At 39.1% G+C, this 23,827-nt stretch overlaps 1 protein-coding gene across 20 annotated transcripts in view; it reads right to left on the reverse strand.

The window, feature by feature from the left end:
- The window catches only part of PUM1 (pumilio RNA binding family member 1), a 128,155-nt gene that overhangs the window by 73,015 nt on the left and 31,313 nt on the right, over nucleotides 1-23,827 (reverse strand). For 13 of the 20 annotated variants that reach the window (XM_036868418.1, XM_036868408.1, XM_036868346.1 and 10 more), the window contains 3 exons: nucleotides 19,695-19,763; nucleotides 1,356-1,464; nucleotides 211-389 (listed from right to left, as the gene is read on the reverse strand). In XM_036868418.1, the coding sequence (XP_036724313.1) occupies nucleotides 211-389; nucleotides 1,356-1,464; nucleotides 19,695-19,763 (357 nt within the window). The remainder of the gene's footprint in view (nucleotides 1-210; nucleotides 390-1,355; nucleotides 1,465-19,694; nucleotides 19,764-23,827) is intronic. The other 7 variants (XM_036868441.1, XM_036868433.1, XM_036868423.1 and 4 more) reach the window with 2 other exon arrangements.

Raw genomic sequence — 23,827 nt, forward strand, 5'->3', positions numbered from 1 at the left:
AAAAAACATCATTTCTCTATTTTTAAAAAGTTTAGTTTACATCTCCTGCTGTGTTTGCTGAAATCTAATTGCAATAAAAGCGTTTTTTAAAACCCTGCACTTAGTGCTGTGAATATCTAAGGAAACTAAACAGGCATGTTTTGCTTTAGGGGAAAGGGGAAAGAGAGAGAGAGAGAGAGAGATAGGAACAAGTTCCTCAAGCCAACTTACAAATCCTCCTTTTCTTAGACAGGAATCGCCCGGGGATGAGCTCAACACATACTCCACCATGCTAACGCCTAGTCCCCCACTCTCCGACCGTGGGGACAGTACAGAATTGACCTCACTGTTCACATGGAAACTCTGACCAGGTCTTCTCTGCACCATGATTGGCTGGGAAACTGAATGATCTACAAAAAAGATACACAAGCATGATACAGTGCAGCCAGAGGCTCAAACAAATTATGAGTGATGTCTCATGGATAAACCAATGACTGGGAATCAGGAAACCTGCCATGGTCAGTTGAGCCAAAACCTCCTATTGTGTTTTCCCTAAGTATAATACTCTACATAAGCTAAGGAAACGGAACACACCCCTCATATATCCAGGATAGCAGAGCAATACAGCAGTTCACATAACTGGTTTATCTAGCTAAGTGGATAAATTAATGTTTACCCCTTTCAAGTAGCAGAATTTCTTTTTAATATATTTTATTGGCAATGTTACTGAAACAAAATGTGATCTTACTGCCTTTTTTAAAACAACATAATTTGATCTTTTCTGATGACCACTGTCATCTGAGGTTCCATTCTTATATTGCTGTAACACAGCACATCAGCTTTTGAATTTTCTGTCTCCTTCCTCCCTATCAACTGTCATTTCTTTCTGCTGTCGGTATGTCTGCCTCTACAAGTTCTCCCCATCCCTTTCTTCAGGGGTAGTCAGTCAGAAGAGCGTCCATGCCCAGTGACTTATTTGGCCCAAACCACATTTATAGATAGATCACCCCATACACAGTACACAGGGGCAACGGGAGGAGAAAGAAACATGAACTTCAAATGGCAGGCATGGATTTTCTAATTCCAAGTATGCTGACAGCAGTACAGAACAAGAAGTTGTAGCTGAAATTATGGTCATTTCAAATAAGACCATTCCCCTGTGGCTAGCACTTCAGTAAAATATTGAAGACCTGATTTTGTGTTAATTATGTTTTAATAAATTACATCATATAAGCTCCTTCATGGCAATTATACCACAGGACAGGACATTGCTTGACATGCTTGTCACTGATGTAAAATTCACAACTTGCCAATTGCTGAGGAAAGGAGCTCTAAGACAGGCATAAATCACAGTACAGATGCTAGATCTAGATTACCTGATGTTCCCCAGGCACTGTCTCGCCATTGATCACCCAGGAATATTCCTTTTGGTCCATCTTTGCTGGATTCATCTGTTTCCCAAAACTTTTTACCTGGCAAGAGCTGCTGCAAATTAAAAATAATAGATGCTTTTAAAGAATTCATAAAGGATGAAAGTACAGCAGTCAACACTTTCTTTTAGACAAGGGTACTGAAGATGCTCACGTGCCCTGAAGGTCTTTAATCGCAGTGTTCTGACTCCGCAGATTGTGGTCAGAGCACTACTATATGTTTGGTAAAAGTCACAAAGAGGCCTAATGCAAGGGGGGCTACAGATCAACCCATCACAATAGAGGCTCAGCTTAAATATCTAGAATTATTCACTTAATCTATGCCAAGATTTTTAAAAGGCGGGGGGCGGGGGGGGGAGGCGGGGATTCATACTAGACCTATCAGCTAACTGCTAAGAAGATTCTTACTGAAAAAGAAAGTACCTACAACTATTAAAAGGTTACTTCTGCCTACATGTATACTAAGGGGCCCTACAAAGTTACTCAAGCTGTGGCATGAACTCAGACCCCAGCTATGGGACACCAGAGGCAAAACTCACCTCCTTCATACACAGAGATTCTGTTTAACTAAAACACTTTCAACACCACAAAGAAAAAACTAAAACAAACCAAAAACAAAAACAAAAAAAACTTCCCAACCACAACATTAACCTGTTCCAAGATTTTGGAAAGACAGAACAGCTATTCCCCCATTACTGGAAGGGAAATAAAAATCTCCTCACCTCAGTTAATCTTAAGAATACTTAGTAATGCCATTATAGAGACTTCACAAAACATTCCACACCTCATAAAAATGCAGGTATCACTAGCTTTAAATTAGCTTCAACCAAAGAAATGCAAACTACCCTTTCAAGCAAAACACAGTACAGTTTTGCACAAGATCAAAGCATTAGTGACCGGTTACAAAGTAAATTTCCACTAGAATCCCATCATTCTTGGTTCTGGTTATCAGCTTTACTCACTAAAATGTCCCTCTTATTTCTTCTAATTATGTTTTCACTTCAGCTGCTACTAGTCAGACAAGAAACTCAGAAGTTTGAGATAGTACACTGCTTTTGAGCATAAAAGAACGCACCTGAAGAGTTGAATTTCTCAGAGGAACAGAATAAAAAACCAGAAAGTACAAAACACTTGCTCTCCTCCTTGACAATAAAGGTTTACCTTTTCTATTTACAACCCATAACTCAATGATAATGAAGAAATATATCAACTTTGCCCTCACTAAAATGAATCTCAGCTTTCCAACCTAAATTCTGGGTTTCTCGACATCAATTTATTCTAGCTCTATAAAACTATCTGGTAGACATGGGTTACTACCTGGAGCAAAGCAGTTTCCCTTGTACTTTTTTCCCCTAACTTGTTATTTTCTAGTCCAACAAGGTCATGACAAAAGACACATTTCGGTCTGACACTTAATTGCACAGACGCATTGGTTTACTTGAAGATGGGCAGTTACAAGCCGTCAATTCCTAATATGCCTCTAGGGTTCATTCTCTGAGAGAAGCAAGGACACAGCTGGTCTGTTAACTTGAGGAGGAGGGAGAAGGGGTGGGAGGGAGAAGGGGTGGGAGGGAGAGCCCAGACCATAGCTAGGCAGTGGAGTCAGGAAGCCCTGGACTAGACAACTTTGATGTGTCATAGGACAAACTGCAGGACTGCCCTGGGCCTCGTTCTCTTTGCACTGATGAAGGAAATATTTTTCAGGTTGCTGTGATGATTAGAGATGTTGCTGATGTGGGCCTAACACAATGCCCACCACGCAGGAGGTTCTCAATAAATGTATTCAGTGGCATTACACCAAGGCAAAACAGCTGTAAACCACAGATGGGACCCTGAAAATTAATGTGTACTAACGCACAACTCTAGAATTCTTGCCTTTGAACTTATTTTTCTCCTCTTAATCTCAAAAATGCCCTCCTATAAGATTACAAATAGAATTTCTTTCCCTATTGGTTGTACCCTTATCCAACTAACATTCTGATTTTTCTCCTGTATTTTGTAGGGAGTGTAAGCAAACAGGAGTCCGCATCAACTTCTCCTCTGTGTACCAGAAGAAAGAATGTCAGCACAAGGGACACCTCACTTGTTGGTTAACTTTAGTCTCCATATACTGGAAAGAGAGCAAAGATGATCAAATATATTCATTATGGTGCTCATCCCTCTCGACACAAATTTGGAAATCTTTATTCAAAACTCAAGCTTCTCTAAGCCACCAGCCTCCATGTGCAAACATAGTCTGTCCATAATTTGTCAAATTGCTTAGTGAAAGCAGCAGCCCTTGAACTCAAGGCTTCAAAAATGACTTCTAAGATCTTGTCATCTTTCCTCGTAGCTTGCCAGGTTGTCACAACTTGCAAAGCCAGAAAAAGCAGGTCCATATATAAGCAAGGCTGTTTCCAGGCCAAATTCTCTCAAAAGGAAACAATAATGCAACAAACATGTAGAAACGTACTAAAAAGTGGAGACTGTACTTCAAAGTAGTAATAGATGCAACAAATCTCAAAGGAATAGTCATCCCTCGGTATCCATGGGGGGTTGGTTCCAGGAGCCTCCTTGGATACCAAAATCCTCAGACGCTCAAGTCCCTTATATAAAATGACACAGTACAATGCATACAGTACACACTGAAAAACTCAAGACCCTAGTCAGATACCAAGAGGAAATGGTGTCTTCCACTATTAACAGTATGTATAAATATAAATCCTAAATAGATGCTAGGAGCAGCCCCCAAAGTACTAAAACCCCATATGCTTTGGCAAAGTAACCAAGAAGATCAATTAACTATTATTAATGAAAACAGCAGGGACTGAAAAGGCAAGTCTGTAAGAGATAAAGAAAAAGGAAGTGGTAGAAGAAGGTGGTAGCAAGCCAACTCTGGGAGGAAAAAAGGCAGAACCTATGGTTTGCAAGAGTGCTCTGCAAATGAAGAAAAGTAAACTACTGTATCAAGGTACCTGGGCAAGGACAGAAGCAAACTTAGCAAAGCTCCTCAGAGTCTCTGGACCTTCCACAGCATTTCTCTTTCCTCCAAAACATACCCTTCTCCACTCTTCAGCTGTGTGGCAAGCGGCATCTGAAACAACTCCTAATGTCCGTACCTCTTGGTACACAGTCCCTTGTGTAATTCCCCCTCTTATCCCCCTCTTACCTTATCCTCTTAAACTTAGCAAAGCGCCTCAGAGTCTCTGGACCTTCCACAGCATTTCTCTTTCCTCCAAAACATACCCTTCTCCACTCTTCAGCTGTGTGGCAAGCAGCACCTGAAACAGCTCCTAATATCTGTACCTCTTGGTACTCAGTCCCTTGTGTAATTCCCCCTCTTATCCTGTCTGTGGGCTGAACCTACTGACTTGCTCCTAAGGAGTAAGAGAGGGCAAAAGTGAGGGGGTGCCGCTTTCAAGATTGTCTTTAAAATACTGACTTCCATCTTGCTTCTACTCCTCTCTCGCCCTCTCGCCTTCTCACTTTAACGAAGCTAGCTGCTATACCGTGAGCTGCCCAATAGAGAGGCCCATATGGCAAGGAACCAAGAGAGGTCACTGGACATCAATTCCTTAGGAACTGAGGCCCTCAGTCTAGCAACCCGCGAGAAACTTAATCCTGATATCAACCACGTGAGTAAGCTTGGAAGCAGCCCCTTCCCCAGCTGGACTTTGAGATGACTGCAAACCCAGATGAAATCCTGACTGCAGCTTGTGAGGGACCCTGAAATAAAGAATCTTGCAAAGTCATGACTGGGCTCCTGACCTACAGAAACTGTGAGGCTTAAACAACATGTTGTCTTAAGCCACTAAATTTTAGGGTAATTTGGAACACAGCAATAGATAACTAATACAGCTGTGAATATACGGAAGAGTTTTCTTTTATTTAAAACATCTTTAAGAGTCTGTTTTCAAGAAGCACTTCTTGTTCCATTTCTAATATCTAAAATCAAAGTGTTTTTTTTGAATTTGGAAAAAATTACATCCGTTCCATTTCATGTTTTCCCCTATTTTGTCTTACAGCCCTTCTGTATTAAAAAAAAAAAAAGACTGGCTTTTTAAATTCGGCAAAATTAAATGGACTTAGACTTGTTAAGCTTACTGAGAATTAGTAGCAATCACACAGTCAAGAGTCATCTAAAATAAAGACATTGTTCAAATCTGATCGTATTAAAAGGAGCTATAATCTATTGAATATAAAACAAAGTGATGATGAGTATCCAATTGTTATTTCAAATTCAGATTCAACCCCTCTAAAGGTTATATCATCCATAGCGCTGGCTAAAACATCCTGGTTCACCAACCCACATCAGGAGTTGCCAAATCTTCACTTACACCACACCTAAATTCAATCATCAAACATTCAAATGCAACTACTGTATGAAAAGACACAGTTACTGCTTAACCCATCAAGAACTTGGAAATACTGTTCGACAGGACAACAAAGAACAGATCGCAGAAGAGGTTTACAAAATTCAATTTAAAGAAAGATTAGGCAATTAGAGGATTAAAAGATTTCACAATTCTAAAGGAAGATAAGGGAATTAGAAATTGGTCCAACCAAAGCAAAGGAGACCCAGGGAGTCAGACGTAGGCAGTATCAACCAATATGCATGTTTAGGGAGAGGACATATGATGCACAAACAAGTCTGTCCTTATAAAAGCAATTAATGCATCAGGCTAGATAGTAGCTTGGGTACAGCAGCCACTAAAAACATCCAAGTAACTTCCCTGGCTCAGACTGCTTACCAAGCAAACTTAAGAGAACTTTGCTTCCTCCTATAGCCAAACATGCTGATCACTGAACACAATTATCCTGTCCACTTGAGAGTTGTTATTTCTCCTTATAAATCAGTAAACTGCATTTTAGTTTTCATACATTAATCTCTTGTGGTTCTAGTCAGTATAGGTCAGTTCTATAATCCAATCATCTCTAAATTAGTGAATCCCTTTCAAGACCTACAAACTGAGAACCAGAGCTTGGGAGGTCCTACCATCCGACACAGCAATACAACAGACCTTGTACTCTTCCATATACTGTCCCATTAAATGGGATTCCTAAGTGCCTCTCCAATAGTATCTGTTCTCCAGTCTTTAGGAGAAAAACACATACACTATTTATCCCAGCTTGAACCACAGGTTTGCAAAAGAAAAGACTTAAGGAGAGTAAAGAAATCAGTAAGCTTAAAAAAAAAAAAAAAAAAAGAAATCAGTAAGCTTATTCATGAGGCTTCTGGAGAACAAAGTGGAAATCAAGCACTGGTTTATGAGCAATGTTAGCCACTTGGGAAACCTCTAAATTGTGTTTGGAAACACCTTTTTTTTCTAATCATCTAACAGAAAAGACAATACACAAAGCCACACTTGCACAACTGACCACAACATTAACCTCTACTGAGTCCTTTAAACAGAGGTGGAGACAATAAACTAAAAGGCTTGAGAACATCAAAAACCTCTAGGCTTCTTATTTTAAGAAGTAATATAGTGGTAAACACACACAACTACTCTGAAATCATTTTAAAAAACAAACAACAAAAAACTGGTCTCAAATCCCAACTGTGTGAATTTAACTCATCTAGGCCTGTTTTCTCACCTATAAAATGAACTGTTATGAACATTAAATAATATAGTGTGTAAAGGAGTAGTACAATGCTGGACTCAGAGTAATCAATCAAAGAATTAGCTGCTAATATTATTTAATAACAAAGTAGTAACCAATAGACTTCACACTACTATTGGCATAGCCAATGAAATGCTCCTGTGTACTCAGCTAGCAGATGTGAGCACAACATCACCCAGCCCACTTCAGTGTAAATCTATAAAATTAGGAGCCCTAACAAAACACTGCAGGAAGAACTATGATTAGAGCTTTGCAAAAACTAAGAGGCAAGCTGACTATTAAAGACTGGATGTGTTTGACCATACCACCATTAATATTTGCATAGATGGAAACTCCAATAAGCACTCTGTGCTCAAGAGGACTGCTTACACACAACACAGGCTGCACAGAGCTATCTCTCAGAGCAGAAATTTGGCTTCTTAATTAAGGAGTACCGTTCACAGGGATGCTACAGCCCCGAACGCATGAACAGGTTTAATCATCTCATGTGGCAATGCAAACTTCCAACACAAGCTTAGTTTCATTGGAATGTAGCCAATGCAGGAGTCAAATACCTGATATTTTAACTAGCTGGTAAGATACAGCCCCCCCCCTAATTTTTTAATCTCTTGATAAATATTCTCATTACATTAAAAGAACTTGATATTAACTCAGAGAAAGGACCGCTCAGTACTGATAGAAATAAAGAAGTATTATTGGTAAACACTGTCACATGTTCTAATCAAAGCTCTGACTGTGAAAACTGTGTAATTTTCAGAAATCCCTTCTCAAAATCTTAATGCCCTAGGGAATTTACCTGGCCCTCCATACCATAGAGGGTTGTTGTGAAATCTAGTGAGACAGTTCATAATAAATACTATAAACTACATACAGAAGTTACTACTAAAGCTTTAACAAGAAACGGTTTAAATATAAAAGAATAAATCGATATCCTTTACAAGGCTTTAAAAAAAAAGGTACAAATATCCATTCACTGTTACGACAATTCTTTTGGAAAGAGTTCTGAAAAAATATACAGTAAGAGTCATGTTCAACTCCTACACTGTTGGTGGGAATGTAAATTGGTGCAGCCACTATGGAAAACAGTATGGAAGTTAAAAACTAAAAACAGAGTTGCCGTATGACCCAGCAATCCCACTCCTGGGCATATATCCAAACAAAACTACAATTAAAATACAATACAAATAAACATATCTATGAAACAGAAACAGACTCACAGATATAGAGAATGGACTTGTGGCTGCCAAGGGGGAGGCGAGTGTGGGGGAGTGAAGGGTTGGGAGTTTGGGGTTAGCAGATGCAAACTATTATATATAGGATGCATAAACAACAAGGTCCTACTGTATAGCACAGGGAACTATATTCAATATCCTATGATAAATCATAATGGAAAAGAATATGAAGAAGAATACATATATGTACAACTGAATCACTTTGCGGTACAGCAGAAATTAACACAACATTGTAAATCAACTACACTTCAATAAAAATTTTAAAAATAATAATAATAAAAAGCTGGAAAAAGCCATGTTCATTCCTGAGAATTTATCTCAACATTAAATTCAAAAGGAAAAAAAAGCTTCACATTCAAAATGTAAGAGCAAAAAAAGTTGGGAGCAAACTAAATGTTCAATAAGGCACAACTATATGCAACAATACAAGCTCACCCAAAACAGCTATCAGGACTATATGTAATATTTATAAAATAACATTAAATTTTAAAAGCAAAATACAAAATTGTACACGAAAAGACTGCTTCTCCTCATGCACCCTTCCCTTTTGGATCAAGATTGGAAAGAAAAATAAAAACTGAAATAGGTGCTCGTTGATGTGGGATTATGGATGACTTGTTACAAAATACACTTTTATTATGATTTAGAACTGTTTAATAAATAAAAATTGAGATTATGGTGGTACAGAATTCACTACAAATAAGCATTTTCTCTTAAGCAGATACATTTCACTTCAACATAATTTCAAAGTGACAAAAGTTAGTGGGAATTTTGAGAGAGCTCACACCGCATGTTTCAGATATGAGTTGGCCAAAAAAATTTGTTCAGGTTTTTCCATAAGATGTTACAGAAAAACCCGAGCGAACTTTTTGGCCAAACCAGTATTTTTTAAGCAAGCAGATAATAATTTCCAATCCACTTTGAAAACTGTAGTTTAAATAAGGGATGGTGAAAATCTTCAATGGCTTAATCACAAGCCAATCATTTTTTAATTAAAAATACCTAAGTATATTAAAAAATAAATAAATAAAGAAGATGGTGTTTTCATTTTTCCCTTCTCTTCCAGAAAGTTTAAGGAACATGACCCTCTAAATCCTCCCTTCCCATTTATATATCTACTAATTAAGTATCCTGCATTTTTTTAATCAGTTACTCAATACTTACATGTAAAGATTATTTTTAAATGTTTAAACATTTTTGTTCTGTTTCATTTTATTCAAATCGTCAAAAAACTGTCTAAGAATCAAAATTTGCTATAATTTTTTTCACATTTCACTTACTAGGCAGCATCACAATCTGGCATCTAGTAATTAACTGCTTAAAATTTTCAGTCTATGTGGCAAGATGATTACTAGTGAAAACAAATTTCCATATTAATTGTCTCTCAACTAAATCTCTTTTTGTTGAAATCTAATATACTCCTTTTAAGAAAGAAAAGTTTAATTTTTTGCATAATTATAACTGCAGTATATAAAATTAAGAGATTTTTAAAAAATATTTTCCAGGGTTATTAAGCACTTTTCATAATAAACACTGTTAATAGTTGTATCTAATATCCTTTAATAACATTTCCACCACTAAGGATGAAGTTATACAAATCACTTAGGCCTGGCCAATATGAGGTAATTTGACCTTCTCTCTCATATCTGAAAAACCAATATTGTTTTTCTGACCATTGAAAAAATAAAATTTTAGCATCTGAAGTACTTGAACTTACCCTGAAATGCACAATCTGCATGAGCCACTACTGGAAGTAACAAAAGCAGTAAAAAACAAACAAACAAAGTTCTCTGCCCTGAAAGAAAAGATTAAAAAGAAAAACCGGGACTTCCCTGGTGGCGCAGTGGTTAAGAATCCACCTGCCAATGCAGAGGACACAGGTTCGAGCGCTGGTCCGGGAAGATGCCACATGCTGCGGAGCAACTAAGCCCGTGCGCCACAACTACTGAGCCTGCGCTCTAGAGCTCACGAGCCACAACTACTGAAGCCGGCGAGCCTAGAGCCTGTGCTCCACAACAAGAGAAGCCAACGCAATGAGAAGCCCGTGCACCGCAACGAAGAGTAACCCCTGCTCACCGCAGCTAGAGAAAGCCCGTGCGTAGCAACGAAGACCCAACACAGCCAAAAATAAATAAACAAACAAACAGGCCAAGAATTAAAATTTTTTTAAAAAAAAGAAAAGAAAAACCTACCAGGAATCAAACTGGAATAGTATCGGGCACAGGATGGTCAAGGGACACCTTAAAGGATGGGGGACTTCAGAGCGAGAAGACAGCGGAAAGGACTTTCCACAAAGAGCAAAGGTAGAAATGAAAGCAAGTGGACCAATAAAAAAGGAATCCCGCCACCAACTAGAGGCGCAGTAAGGAGAGGGTGAAAAAGCACAACTAGTCCAGCTGCCAGTGAGGCTTTATGGAGCACCAAGGAGCTGGGCTCTAATCCAACAGGCAGCAACAGGGAGTAAAATCATAAAAATTCATTTTAAAAGATTAATTTGAGGGACTTCCCTGGCAGTCCAGTGGTTAAGACTCCGCACTTCCAACGCAGGGGGCACGGATTCAATCCCTGGTTGGGGAACTAAGATCCCGCCTGCCGCGAGACGTGGCCAAAAAAAAAAAAGATTAATTTCACATTCCTTTACAAAAAAGAGTGAGGGAAAGCAAATGGATGCTGGGAGGCTAAGCAAAGAGGTCACTGCAGTAACCTAGGCATAAAATGGTAAAAGAAGGGACCTGTGGAAATGGGAGCTGGAAAGGTACAAACTGCTGCTTAGATGCCTCTCTCAACTTTCAAGGCATTTTTTTTAAGTTATTTAATTTCAAAAGGAAAGATTCATAGCCCATTATGATGATCAAGAATGAAGTCACTAAGTATACATAAGCCAGTCTACCACTGAAGTTATTTTAATCAGGAATCTATTCCACAGAGTCAGCTGAGTCCAAAGCCTAGCTGAAAACAGGATCCAAGTATGTAAGAATATGGTGCTGCAAGTTTAAGTCTACAACTCCAATGGGTAAAGTTTTAAGGTTGTCCTGAGGATCCACTGCGAGTTGCTGGGGAACAGTAAGAGCAAAAAGAGCAATCAAGTAGAGATAAGAAGAATTTGGTAGCTCTTAAATTTTAGGACCACCACAAATTAGACTGAATTGCAAACAGTTCTTTAATTGATGACTACTGTTAAACTCAAAAATGCACTCTGGGGAATTCCCTGGCGGTCCAGTAGTTAAGACTCCATGCTTCCACTGCAGGGGGGCAGGGGTTCGATCCCTGGTTGGGGAACTAAGATCCCGCATGCTGCGAGGTGCGGCCAAAGAAAACAAAACAAAACAAAACAGAACAAAAACGCACTGTCTTCAAAGGAGCACAGGGGTTTCCCAGTGTTCTTTACCACACAAAAAACACAATCACTGTTAACAACTTCATCCTTGAAACTAAACACACAGAAGACATTGGTTGTTCTTTCAGAAAGCATGCCCTTCAAAAATAAAAAATTCAGAGATACTGTTAGCACCTCAAGCTCCATGAATATTTTGTGGTAAATTAACCTGGGGCAAGCTCCACACTAATCCCTTCTCCACTGCACATCCCTTCCTGAAGCCACTGAAGGTAAAGTTTTCCTTATACCTTTCCGCTTCAAGTTATTGGAACAGAGCCAAAAGAAGTTTCTTTTCTCTGATATCTTCATAAAACTTCACGAACAGTAAACTATGTTCAGAAAATGAAGATATTGGGCTTCCCTGGTGGCGCAGCGGTTAAGAATCTGCCTGCCAATGCAGGGGACACGGGTTCGAGCCCTGGTCCGGGAAGACCCCACATGCCGCGGAGCAACTAAGCCCGTGCGCCACAACTACTGAGCTTGCAAGTCACAACTACTGAGCCCACGTGCCTAGAGCCCGTGCTCCGCAACAAGAGAAGCCACTGCAATGAGAAGCCTGCGCACCACAACGAAGAGTAGCCCCCACTCACTGCAACTAGAGAAAGCCCGCGCGCAGCAATGAAGACTCAACACAGCCAAAAATAAATAAATTAAATAAATAAATTTAAAAAAAAGAAAATGAAGATATTCCCCAGGTGAACCAGGCTTTTCTGCACAATATAGAAAAGGCACGTAAGGAAACAGAAGACAGTGTTATCCCGGCCACCTTTAAGTTCCCTATAAATAATGTCATTTGTTTTTATCTAAGTATAAATTACATGGTTTGATCTATAACATAACCATATTAAAGTTATACTAGGTCTAGACTTTAAATAATTATATAAATGATTCCTTGCAATAGTACCTGAGAGCCCAGTGTGTAAAAGATAAGCCTCCAGATCACTTAGGAAATGTGTAAAGTTCATGAATAAAACCATGAAAACATCTAGATTGCTTCATGACCTACCCCCCTCATATTCCCAAAGCAGGAAGCAAACAGCTCAATTAAGAGAGGACAGGGCTTCCCTGGTGGCGCAGTGGTTAGGAGTCCGCCTGCCAATGCAGGGGACACGGGTTCGTGCCCCGGTCCGGGAAGATCCCACATGCCGCGCAGCGGCTGGGCCCGTGAGCCACAACTGCTGAGCCTGCGCATCTGGAGCCTGTGCTCCGCAGCGGGAGAGGCCGCGACAGTGAGAGGCCCGCACACCACGATGAAGAGTGGCCCCCGCTTGCCACAGCTGGAGAAAGCCCTCGCACAGAAACGAAGACCCAACACAGCCAAAAATAAATAAATAAATTTATTAAAAAAAAGAGAGGATAAAGAGTCCTTTGCCTCAAGATGGGACCAAACACTCAAACCCACCCACACATCCAGTCAGCCTCAGGGTATTTTTAATTATTAAATTGACAAGAGAAGTGTCTTAGTATGCCAGATATGGACAGGTTCCCTCTTTCGTGTGTTCCAGGAGTGGAAAATTTCACAGATGTGCATGTATATCACAGATGTGCATGTATACAGGGAAGACCAACACAGAAAATAAAGTATTTCTTCTACACATTTTGCTATAATGAGGACCACAGAATTCATTAATTAATTAAGAGACAATGAATTAATTTTGGTGTTCTGGTTCCTCATCAGCAAAACAAAAGTAAACAAGAAAGAATTACACACAACATAGTTTAATACAAGCTTGAACAAGAAATATAACAACAGCAATTCCAATTTTCTAAACACCATTATGGCTGGTTGTATATATATGAGGATATTTCCATGCCCCAGCAGATGGCCCAGAGAAAGTGTCCTATGATTACAACTACATTAAATAAAAGATCCTTTATAATAAATGCCCTTATATAAGATTCTATTTGGATAACAGCATTGCTGACATGCTATTCATCCTATGTACTCTTCGTAAAATAATTATTGAATAGTTCAAAAATGTAAAGATTTGCAGAGAGGACTGAATAAATGCTTTTCAGTTTTGTCCGCTCCCCATCGTCCCCTTCACACCCTCACATCCCTGAGGGTGGAAAAGTAATATGAATAGAGAATACAGGCAATATTTATTGAATTGAACTGAGGTCCCTTGGGGGGAACTTCTGATGTAAAAGAGAAAATAAAGAGGAATCCATACTTAGAAAAAAATATTTACTGGTACACAATTTATTCAACACAATATATTAGGCAGCCACTGTTTACAAAGTACATATTAGCTGAAGCCCCTGCCCTCAGCAAACTTATGTGCAAGGAAATAGAAAACATTTACACAAATCACTATATATAAAATAAATTAGGGCCATAAGAATGATATAAATCAATAATGTGCTACTGAATTCCCCTCTGTAGCTTCTGGTTGGTGAGAGCAAGAAAGCTTTCATAGAAGAGCTGATAACTGAAGCTGGACTGCACACTGGGTAGGCTCTGGACATGCAGAAATGAACAGTAGAAAAGCTCAGGATCTGGAGTGATAGAGAGCTGGGTTTAAACAGCTGGCTCATGATCATGTTAACCTCTATAATCCCTGTTTGCCCAGTATATAAAGGACATCCTAATACTGTAGGACCACTGTGAAGACAATAATGTATATGCGATTAGTACAGTACCTGGAAAATCATATATGTTCAATAGACTGCAGCTATTATTATTTCTGAGCCTAATGAAATAGAACTTGATGTCAATCCACATCTTGACAGTTATGATCTTAGCTGGAGTCACCTGACCTTAGAACTCACTTCCCTCATGTAAAAATAGTCGTGTCTCTCAAAAATCTGTTGGGAGATTCACATAGGTAATGAAATCAATGCCAAAGTGTTTTGAAAAGTGTTAATGTATTACTGTAGTTAATTAGCTTACTTTCAAATAAAGCATACTGATGTGGATAAAAAGAATTAAAACATTTTAGACAAAGGAGGATAAAAGGGAAGAAATTTAATGAAGACAGATAAAGCAGCATGTGGATCAGCTATTTCCTGATGCACAGAAGCATGTTTTACTGCATTCAAACATTCAAGCATGTTTTACTGCATTCAAACATTCCAAGATGGCTTAACATATACAGTCGTTAAGTCCACCCATTCTTCCCAGTGCAGGACAGAAGGCAGATATTGGAATGTGTGGGGTTCCACACAGGTCTCAAAGTGACAGGACAGAACTGGGCACCAGGTTCTAAATGTCAGATGCACCCATGTTCACAGGGTTAGAAGATACCTTTTTATCATCTTCTTCAAAATGCCCAATCCTAATCCCAAAACATAATAGTTTTGATCCCAGGAACTTCCAAAACAAGACTCATAAAAAGGTCACTTCACCTCTAACATGGTCATTAACCTAATAAAGGAAAGTTATTAACTTCCTTCAGATCACTTGGCCTGGCTAGCTATGTCTTCTCTAAAGGAACCATTTCATTTTAATAACAAAATGTCAAAAATGCCCAACAACCAAATGGTATTAATACAAAGTTAATGGAACTAGGCAGCTTTTACCATTCCTATGCATACTCAAAAGCTGCATTCTGGGGGGAAAAGGATGTGTTACACTGCTTGGTCAGATATTTTTATAATGCACCACAGGCTCTATTTATTTTTCATCCTTTCTGCAAGAAAGGCTGCATGATCTTGCTAGCAGACAACACATCTCCTTTCCAAAATTCAACCCAGTTTAGAGTCAACTGAGTGACTCTTATGGGACCGTAACTGCAAGGAATTTACAGTGTGAGGTTAGCCCCTCTAGGGCTGTGGATCATAAAAGTACTTTTAGCTACCCAAAAGCCTCCAATTCTGTGAGCCATCATGCCATGGTGGAAAGATGTGGACTTGGTATCCACATTAGGCTCCTACTTGTCCCGATTTCACAATTACCACCCTATGAGCCCTGATGGACAGACACTTCAATGTCTTATGTGGCTGCACAGTGAATGAGTCACTTAGAGAACCCAATGAAAACTTACAGAACCTCTACATCACACTCTAAAAAAACCCATCTTTTAGATACCCTCTGGCATATCCTAGAAAAAGGAGAACTAGTCTTATTTTCTATCTTTTTAAAGCTAGAAATAAGGGCAAACTCCAAGAATCTTAGACTTAAAAGGGTCCTGGAAAACTATCTAGTCCAACATGTGTGTCTTATGGATGAAAAAAAGCAAAGTCCAAAGAAGATGAATGCCTGAGGCAAGGCCAAAAGCGGTGGCATTAGGGTTCTCATCCAGTGAGCTCTTCATCCCACCAAGTTATACCTTTCTTTGGGTTAAGAGCTCTCCAAATCATTGTCAAATTTCTTCCTCTACAAGCCATTCTGCTCTCACACTTACAGGCAGAATTCCTATGTAATGTCTAATGAGAACCTGCAGCTATGTTTTAAATACATCTCACCTTACTCTACTTCCAGGAACGTGGTAGGATTCATTATCACTCCACATACAGATGCACTTTCCAGATTTCATTCCTCAGGTTTACAAACGTGTTTATTACCAAGGGTAAGCTTTTCTATGCTTCAGTTTTCTAAAACAAAGATGAAGGGCCACATACCTAAATACATTCCATTTATTCCAGAAATAATCACTATTATTTTAATGTCCCTGAACGCTGTCAGGTTTACTACATGTAAAACATTAAGGACTCTTAAAAAAAGTTCCTTGGTTTTTAAAAGTGAGAAAACCAATTATTCAGAATAAGGTGGCTTTTCTGTCAAAGACTCTCAAAGTACTTTCAAACTAGAACCACTATCCTCTTTGCAAATGCATCCTTTTCAGGACGTAAAATAAATAAGTCATGCAAGACCATAAACCAACCAAGGCAGAAACAGAACCCAGAAACATCAGGTCAATGAGCCTTCCTCAGTACTACAAAGATACACTCTTGAATACTCAACAGAAATAATCTGTGCCTTTAAACTTTTCAGGACTGGACTTAAAGTTGAATGAAAGGGGCTGCTAGCAAGGAGAGTGGATGAAACATTTGAAAATAATTTGTAGCCCTAAGCCTAAGACATTTTCCTATCTTCCTTCTTATGTTGACTTTTTAGAATAGGAGGTAAGTAAAGCACTTGTAGTGTGTCCTTCAGCTAAGAACAGCTAGCTGTACTTCAGACAACCAGCAAGGTTTGAAGGCAAAGTTTTATTAAGTAGTCACCTCTGAGCAAGATTTCTAAGAAACACTATCTAGCAAAGTGACTCCAGGAGTCTAGCACTGGCTTTGATGAGAAAAAAAAAAGTTGCAAGAGCCAGGCAGCACTAACTTTACTAGAAATCAATTACTTTGAATAGAGGCAATTTTCTCTTTGAATTCTAAAGATTCACACATTCTTGAACATAGGTATCATCTGCCCTAATGAGGACTCTCACACAAGCACACAGACACACACAAATACAAATAAGATAACTGCAGCAAAAATATACTGTGCCTGGCTTTATAAATCCATGCAATTTACTTGAAATTTTAGTGTTTATATGGGTAAACACTACATTTACACACATCCCCTCCCAGAGATGCTTTATTGTTTAAAGGGAAGGAAATTTAATGACGTTAAACTAATTAGAAACTATGCTTTTTTATTTTATTATAAAAGCTTGCTTTCTTCATCTCTCTTTTGTGCCCGTCTCCCTTGTATCTCTGCAAAAAACATTCTCCCAACCTATACCTATGTGAATCCTAACTAAACTAGAGGACGTTTCCCAAGTCCTATGCCTCCATCCAAGTAATCACAAACTATTCCTGCCAATACAGATCACTCCCTTCTCAAAATAGGAACCATACAAAGAAACACAGTGAACTCTTTCTGTTGTCATGTGTATTCACTCCTTCCTCAACTAGCTAAAGAAAGAGTTCCTTGAGTACAAAAACCTCACTCCATACTTAACTTAGTTGTCCCCTTTGTGCCTGGACACTGGGTTATGCTTTCCAAAAATAACCTCAGTTAAGTGTCTGTATTTTGGAAGGGAAGTGTATTAAGCATTTTTTAAAATCCTTCGCCAAATATCAACTGTTATAAAGCTTACTAAAATGAGATTTTTACCATCAATTATTTTATAAGTATTGGTTTCATTTACTCTAAGGGCACGTGCTTTGGAGAGGTAGCCAGGTCAGAGTCCCAGCTCCATCACTTTCTAGATGTGTGACCCTGAGCAAAATTTTTCTTTATCTGGATAACAGAACCATCCTGAGAGAGTTATTGATGAGATAATGCACGCAAACCTCTTAGCATCTGCCTAATAGATGGTCAACAAATGGTAGCTATTATTATTACTTTGTGAATAATAAGGAAAGAAGAGTGACACTGCATTACTGTTGGAATGTACTTTGTTTAGTTATTTACATATGCCAACACCTAGGTCTGACGAATTATATACAAACATCAAAAAACGACATCTCTAACAAAAATAAGGAGGTGCGGTCTGGAGACCTTGTGGGGAAGGGACATTTTTGGAAGAAGAAAATGATTTTTTAAATATTTTTGTTGTTAATTTAAATAAAATTCACTTTCTGTTCACTCTTCTTCAATTAGAGTTAAGTCTTTAAAGATTATGAAGTGTTGCTTATAAAACAGTAACAGGGCATTATTTTTATTCTGTGTAACTAATTTTAAAAGACTGGGCTTAGATTTTTGGTAGAGTGGACCAGGTTAGAACACAGGAGTGCGGAAGCAGATAAATGTGGTTTCCCCAGCTATAATTAATACGACACATCTGTTAACTTTCTGTTCAAACTGTGCTCCAGAAATTTAGTGAGAAAATCGTTTACTCAATAACCAGATAGGGTTTATTGATGTGCACTGTTTCATTAATATTAGGCAGGTACAGGAAACATAAGAACACCTACCAATCTGCTCTTCAAGCTCTAGAGGAAACACAAAAACAGGCCAAAACCCCATGAACCCAAGATGATAGGACACTCAACTCTGACCACAAGATGATTCAGAAAAGTTGGAAACAAAATCTTATAACCAAGGAAGCAAGAATCTTAGGATCAAAACACAAAGACTTTAACTAATGCCCAGCCACAATGGTAGTCAATGAATATTTGTTATAAATCAGGAAATTATCTTAATTTTGAGTCCTCGGAACCTAGCACAGTGCCTGGATCAAAGAATATTGGCTAAATCAAAGAACAAATGTATTTAATGAATAGTATAAAAGAGAATCCAGAATATAGCTATTCTCCCTGCTTTAAAACATTAAAATAGATATGGGGGCTTTTAAATATTAGATATACAAAATATAAAACAGAAGAAAAAACCTAAGGCTACTCTCCAGAACAAAAAAAACACAAGCAAATGCCCCCAGTTTGTGAACCTGTGACATCTTTAGCAATCAATTCAACCTGTATGTTCTACCTATCACCAATACACTCTTACTGTCAACATCTAGAAGCACCAGAAATCTGCTATACTTGATTTATATTCCTCTTTCTTTTAGAATTATGGCAATCTTCACTATCAATATAATGGATGGTAAATTTTGTTTTTGCACATTTTAAACATTACAAACAAACCAAAATGCTTGTTTCTAAATTCTATCTATGTAAGGGATGACTGGCTCAGGCCTCAACCTTCTGGAATTATTTCACCAGAAATCTAACAATTCCCTCTTCACAATGGAGCTCTAAACAACTTCCTCAAAAATAACACTGCTCTAAAAATAGGTTATCAACATATTCTGACTAGCAGCCAATCTAAAACTTCCTTCCACTGCAAAAGAACCTAACAACTGAAAAATGAGCCAAAGGTAAGGACATTTTATGCATATAAAACTATTTTGTAAAATTTTAACACCTCAATTTACAACTGACTGGTTAAGATAATATTAATTTGTGCTCACATTTTGATTTTGTTTTATTTTTAAGACATTAGGCTAAAGTTAACATTCTTCTTATAATGAGATTGTTTTGGCAAAATTCTGCAATATCCCACTCCTATCATGAGGATGGCAACAAGGAAAAGCAAGCACATACTTCTGGAGACTAGATTCGGACACATTTGATGAAAGACAGCTCCAACCTTCCCTTAAAAACAGGCCCACTTTTGTGACACACCAATTCACTTACCTCTCCCATCGCTCTTCCCTCCAGAGCAAGTGCTTGAAAATCGTGATTCAGTTCATCCATAGAACGTACCTATTGTTTAGAATAGAGGAGGGAAAAGTTCCAAGTTAGCATCTTGAATTTTACATACACATTAAACACAACTGAAAAGCTTTTCTATGTTTACTTTCAGATATTGACAAGACAATAACAATAATCAAGTGACTGAGATTAAACATTCACTTACCTTTAACCATCAGCTTTCAGCAATGACCCCTGCTTTCTCCCCTCCCATTCCCTTTTGTTTTCAAACATGAAAAACACATAATCCAGAAAAAGAAAAAGCAAATTCCATCACACAAGAATTACGGTAGGGACTTCCCTGGTGATCCAGAGGTTAAGAATCCACCCTCCAATACAGGGGATGCGGGTTCGATCTCTGGTTGGGGAACTAAGATCCCACATGCCATGGGGCAACTAAGCCTGCGCGCTCTAGAGCCCGCGTGCCACAACTAGAGAGCCCATGTGCTGCCACTACTGAGCCTGCATGCCGCAACTAAGACCCAACGCAGCCAAATAAATAAATAAATAGATAGATAAATAAATAAATAAGGAAGCAGAGTCTTTAAAAAAGAGAGAGAGAGAATTACGGTAGCTGTATTTCATACATTTTGACTTAATAAGTAAAGATCAACATGTTGAAGAGCAATGATGTATGTAGATGACTATGTGACCTAAACCTTGCTACTGACTCAAAGACCACAGTCCTTATGAAAACTGACTCAAAGACCACAGTCCTTGTGAAAACAGTTAAGTACAAATTAGGGGACTCATTTGATCCAAGCCAGTATTTCTTTGATAAACCTCAGGGAAAGGCGCTACAAACTATATAACGGAGTGCCCTCAACGTTTCTCCACATTGGAATATCTCTGGGGGCTCCTAGAATCTGAAAACCAGGAGAAATAAAAAATAGCATATATCACAAGGATCTCTTCAAACTTTACTTATCATTAAATGTACTACCCACATCATAACAATCTTTCTAGACTTCAATTAACTCATCTCCAAGATCATTACTACAAGGTAATATTTAAGAGCAAGAATGAAGTGTGGAATAGATTATGCAAAACAGTCATAATTCAAAAACCCTTTACTGTCCAACAGTCTACTAGTCCTCTCAGTTATGAGCAACAAGCCACCTTTGCTGCCTGAGGCTAGAGTAATGTCCCTTGTTTATTAAAGAGGAAGGCTATTCTTTTTTTTTTTAACACCTTTATTAGAGTATAATGGCCTTACAATGGTGTGTTAGTTTCTGCTTTATAACAAAGTGAATCAGTTACACATATACATATATATCCCCATATCTCCTCCCTCTTGCATCTCCCTCCCACACTCCTTATCCCACCCCTCTAGGTGGTCACAAAGCACAGAGCTGATCTCCCTGTGGTATGCGGCTGTTTCCCACTAGCTATCTATTTTACATTTGGTAGTGTATATATGTCCATGCTACTCTCTCACTTCGTCCCAGCTTACCCTCCCCCCTCCCCGTGTCCTCAAGTCCATTCTCTACGTCTGCGTCTTTATTCCTGTCCTGCCCCTAGCTTCTTCAGAACCATTTTTTTTCCTTTAGATTCCATATATATGTGTTAGCATACGGTATTTGTTTTTCTCTTTCTGACTTACTTCACTCTGTATGACAGACTCTAGGTCCATCCACCTCACTACAAATAACTCAATTTCGTTTCTTTTTATGGCTGAGTAATATAAAGAGGAAAGCTATTCTGCCTACCTGAGGAACACTGCTGATTGCCTGAAGCAGGACTTTCTCAAACCCCCTCATCCAATCATCACTACCTCCAAATGTATATGAACAATTTCTAGTAGTGGGTAAATGCAAAGAGAGTCAAACAACAGACAGGCAGGGAGAGGGTAGAGTATGGAGCACAAACCTGAATACAGTTGGGGGAACCGATTTAAGGATTTTATTAACATGCTGACTGAATACCACCCCAATAATCTTAATTTGACTGAACTGTCACCACATAAAAACAGTCACATGGGCTTCCCTGGTGGCGCAGTGGTTGAGAATCTGCCTGCCAATGCAGGGGACACGGGTTCGAGCCCTGGTCTGGGAAGATCCCACATGCCGCAGAGCAACTAGGCCCGTGAGCCACAATTGCTGAGCCTGCGTGTCTGGAGCCTGTGCTCCGCAACAAGAGAGGCCGCGATAGTGAGAGGCCTGCGCACCGCGATGAAGAGTGGCCCCCACTTGCCGCAACTAGAGAAAGCCCTCGCACAGAAACGAAGACCCAACACAGCCATAAATAAATAAATAAATAAATAAATAAATAAATAAATAATTAAAAAAAACAGTCACATTGTTTTATTTTTTTTTTATTTATTTATTTTATTTTTTTGGCTGTGTTGGGTCTTCTTTGCTGTGCATGGGCTTTCCCTAGTTATGGCGAGTGGAGGCTACTCTTCGTTGCAGCGCGGGCTTCTCATTGCAGTGGCTTCTCTTTTTGCAGACCACGGGCTCTAGGCGCACAGGCTCAGTAGTTGTGGCGCGCGGGCTCTAGAGCACAGGCTCAGTAGCTGTGGCGCTCAGGCTTAGTTGCTCCGCGGCATGTGGGATCTTCCTGGACCAGGGTTCGAATCTGTGCGGATTCATAATCACTGCACCACCAGGGAAGACCCGGTCGCATTGTTTTAAATTACACATTTTCAAAACCCAGAGCTGACACTATGCTACAAATGATACACTGTGTCACTAAGATGTAACAGTTTTGGGATGCTTGACAAAAATGTAAATTTATAAAATTCAAAATGACACTAAATGTAAGCCATATGAGAACAAAGAGACATAGAGATAAGGCTTGTTATTGTGGTAAAACAGTTTCAAAGGGCCTTGAAACAGAAGCTAGGCTCACAGTACAAGGCGTTTACATTATTTCAGTAAGCACACTGAATAAGCTCCTAAACTACAGGTGCTAAAAATAAGGAGGGGGGAGGGGAGATGAGGACAGCATCTTAGCTAAATTCTACAAATGTCAGATAAAATCATTTTGAACCTTCAGGCCAGAGTTAACGTTTACAAAGCATGTAAATTAAACACATAAAGTTCTACATCTAGCTTTTTCTGTGGAATCTAAACATGCATTTAACTAGATGCTAGGCGTTTCTTGAAAATCCAAAAACCTACAAATAGTTTTAACCAAGAATGTTGGAATTTTATTTATATTTCCCAAGAAAAAAGTAGGAGTGGCTACAAAAATGAAAAAAATAAAGTAGAAATGGTAAGGGAAGGCAGAGAACATGCAATATGCCTATTTATGTAATCATTACAACAATCTCACAGTAATTATTCCCATTTAAGAGATTAGAACTGAGCCTCACAGAAATGGCTTCCCCAACCACTGCCGAGTAGGGAAGAGTGTTTAGATGGCATTTCCAGGATCTAAATCCAGATGTTCCAATTCAAAGTGCAATGTCCTTTCTATGCTATCAAGCTGCCTCCAGGGCAGCCACAGGAAGTTTCCACCCCCAGATAGAAGAACTGCCTTCACAGCTTTTGCCGTGGGCTTTGATGAGTCTGCTCTCTTGGTCTTCTCGCCTTTGCTTTCCACTGTCTCCTCCCCCTACCTTCAAAATTTGCCCGTCCTTCCCTCACAGCAATTTCCATCCCTTCTATACTGCCTTCCCACCCACCCATCATTCTCTCTCCTACCATGTTTTATCTGCTGGCTCGCTCACGCTCTCAGGTCTCCTCTCCCTCTCTTTAGCTCTCTGTTCACCTCCTCCAGCTCTCCCTCTTCCAGGGTCTCTCTCTCTGCCTCACATACAAGGTGAACCACTACTCCTCCTACCTCCTGTAGACGAGAATGGAGCTTTTGCTAGTACAGAAACTCCATTTTAAACCATTTACCCACAGTTGAGTAGACAAGATAAACCAAGTCACTCTCACAAAAGTGTTTTTAACTAGTCAGGAACTTATTGTTTATAATGGGAGCTATACCTGGTATGGTCATCAACACCAGGCAGACTCTCAACAAAATTCTTCCTAGGAAACAAAACTAATGATCAAAAGAAGACGCTCAGGAATCAAGAAAAATCAAATGATGAAAACAGACAACTGTAAGAAACTTCTTGGGCAGGT

The sequence above is a fragment of the Balaenoptera musculus genome, chromosome 1 (assembly GCF_009873245.2).
Source record: "Balaenoptera musculus isolate JJ_BM4_2016_0621 chromosome 1, mBalMus1.pri.v3, whole genome shotgun sequence".
Taxonomy (NCBI): Eukaryota; Metazoa; Chordata; class Mammalia; order Artiodactyla; family Balaenopteridae; genus Balaenoptera; species Balaenoptera musculus.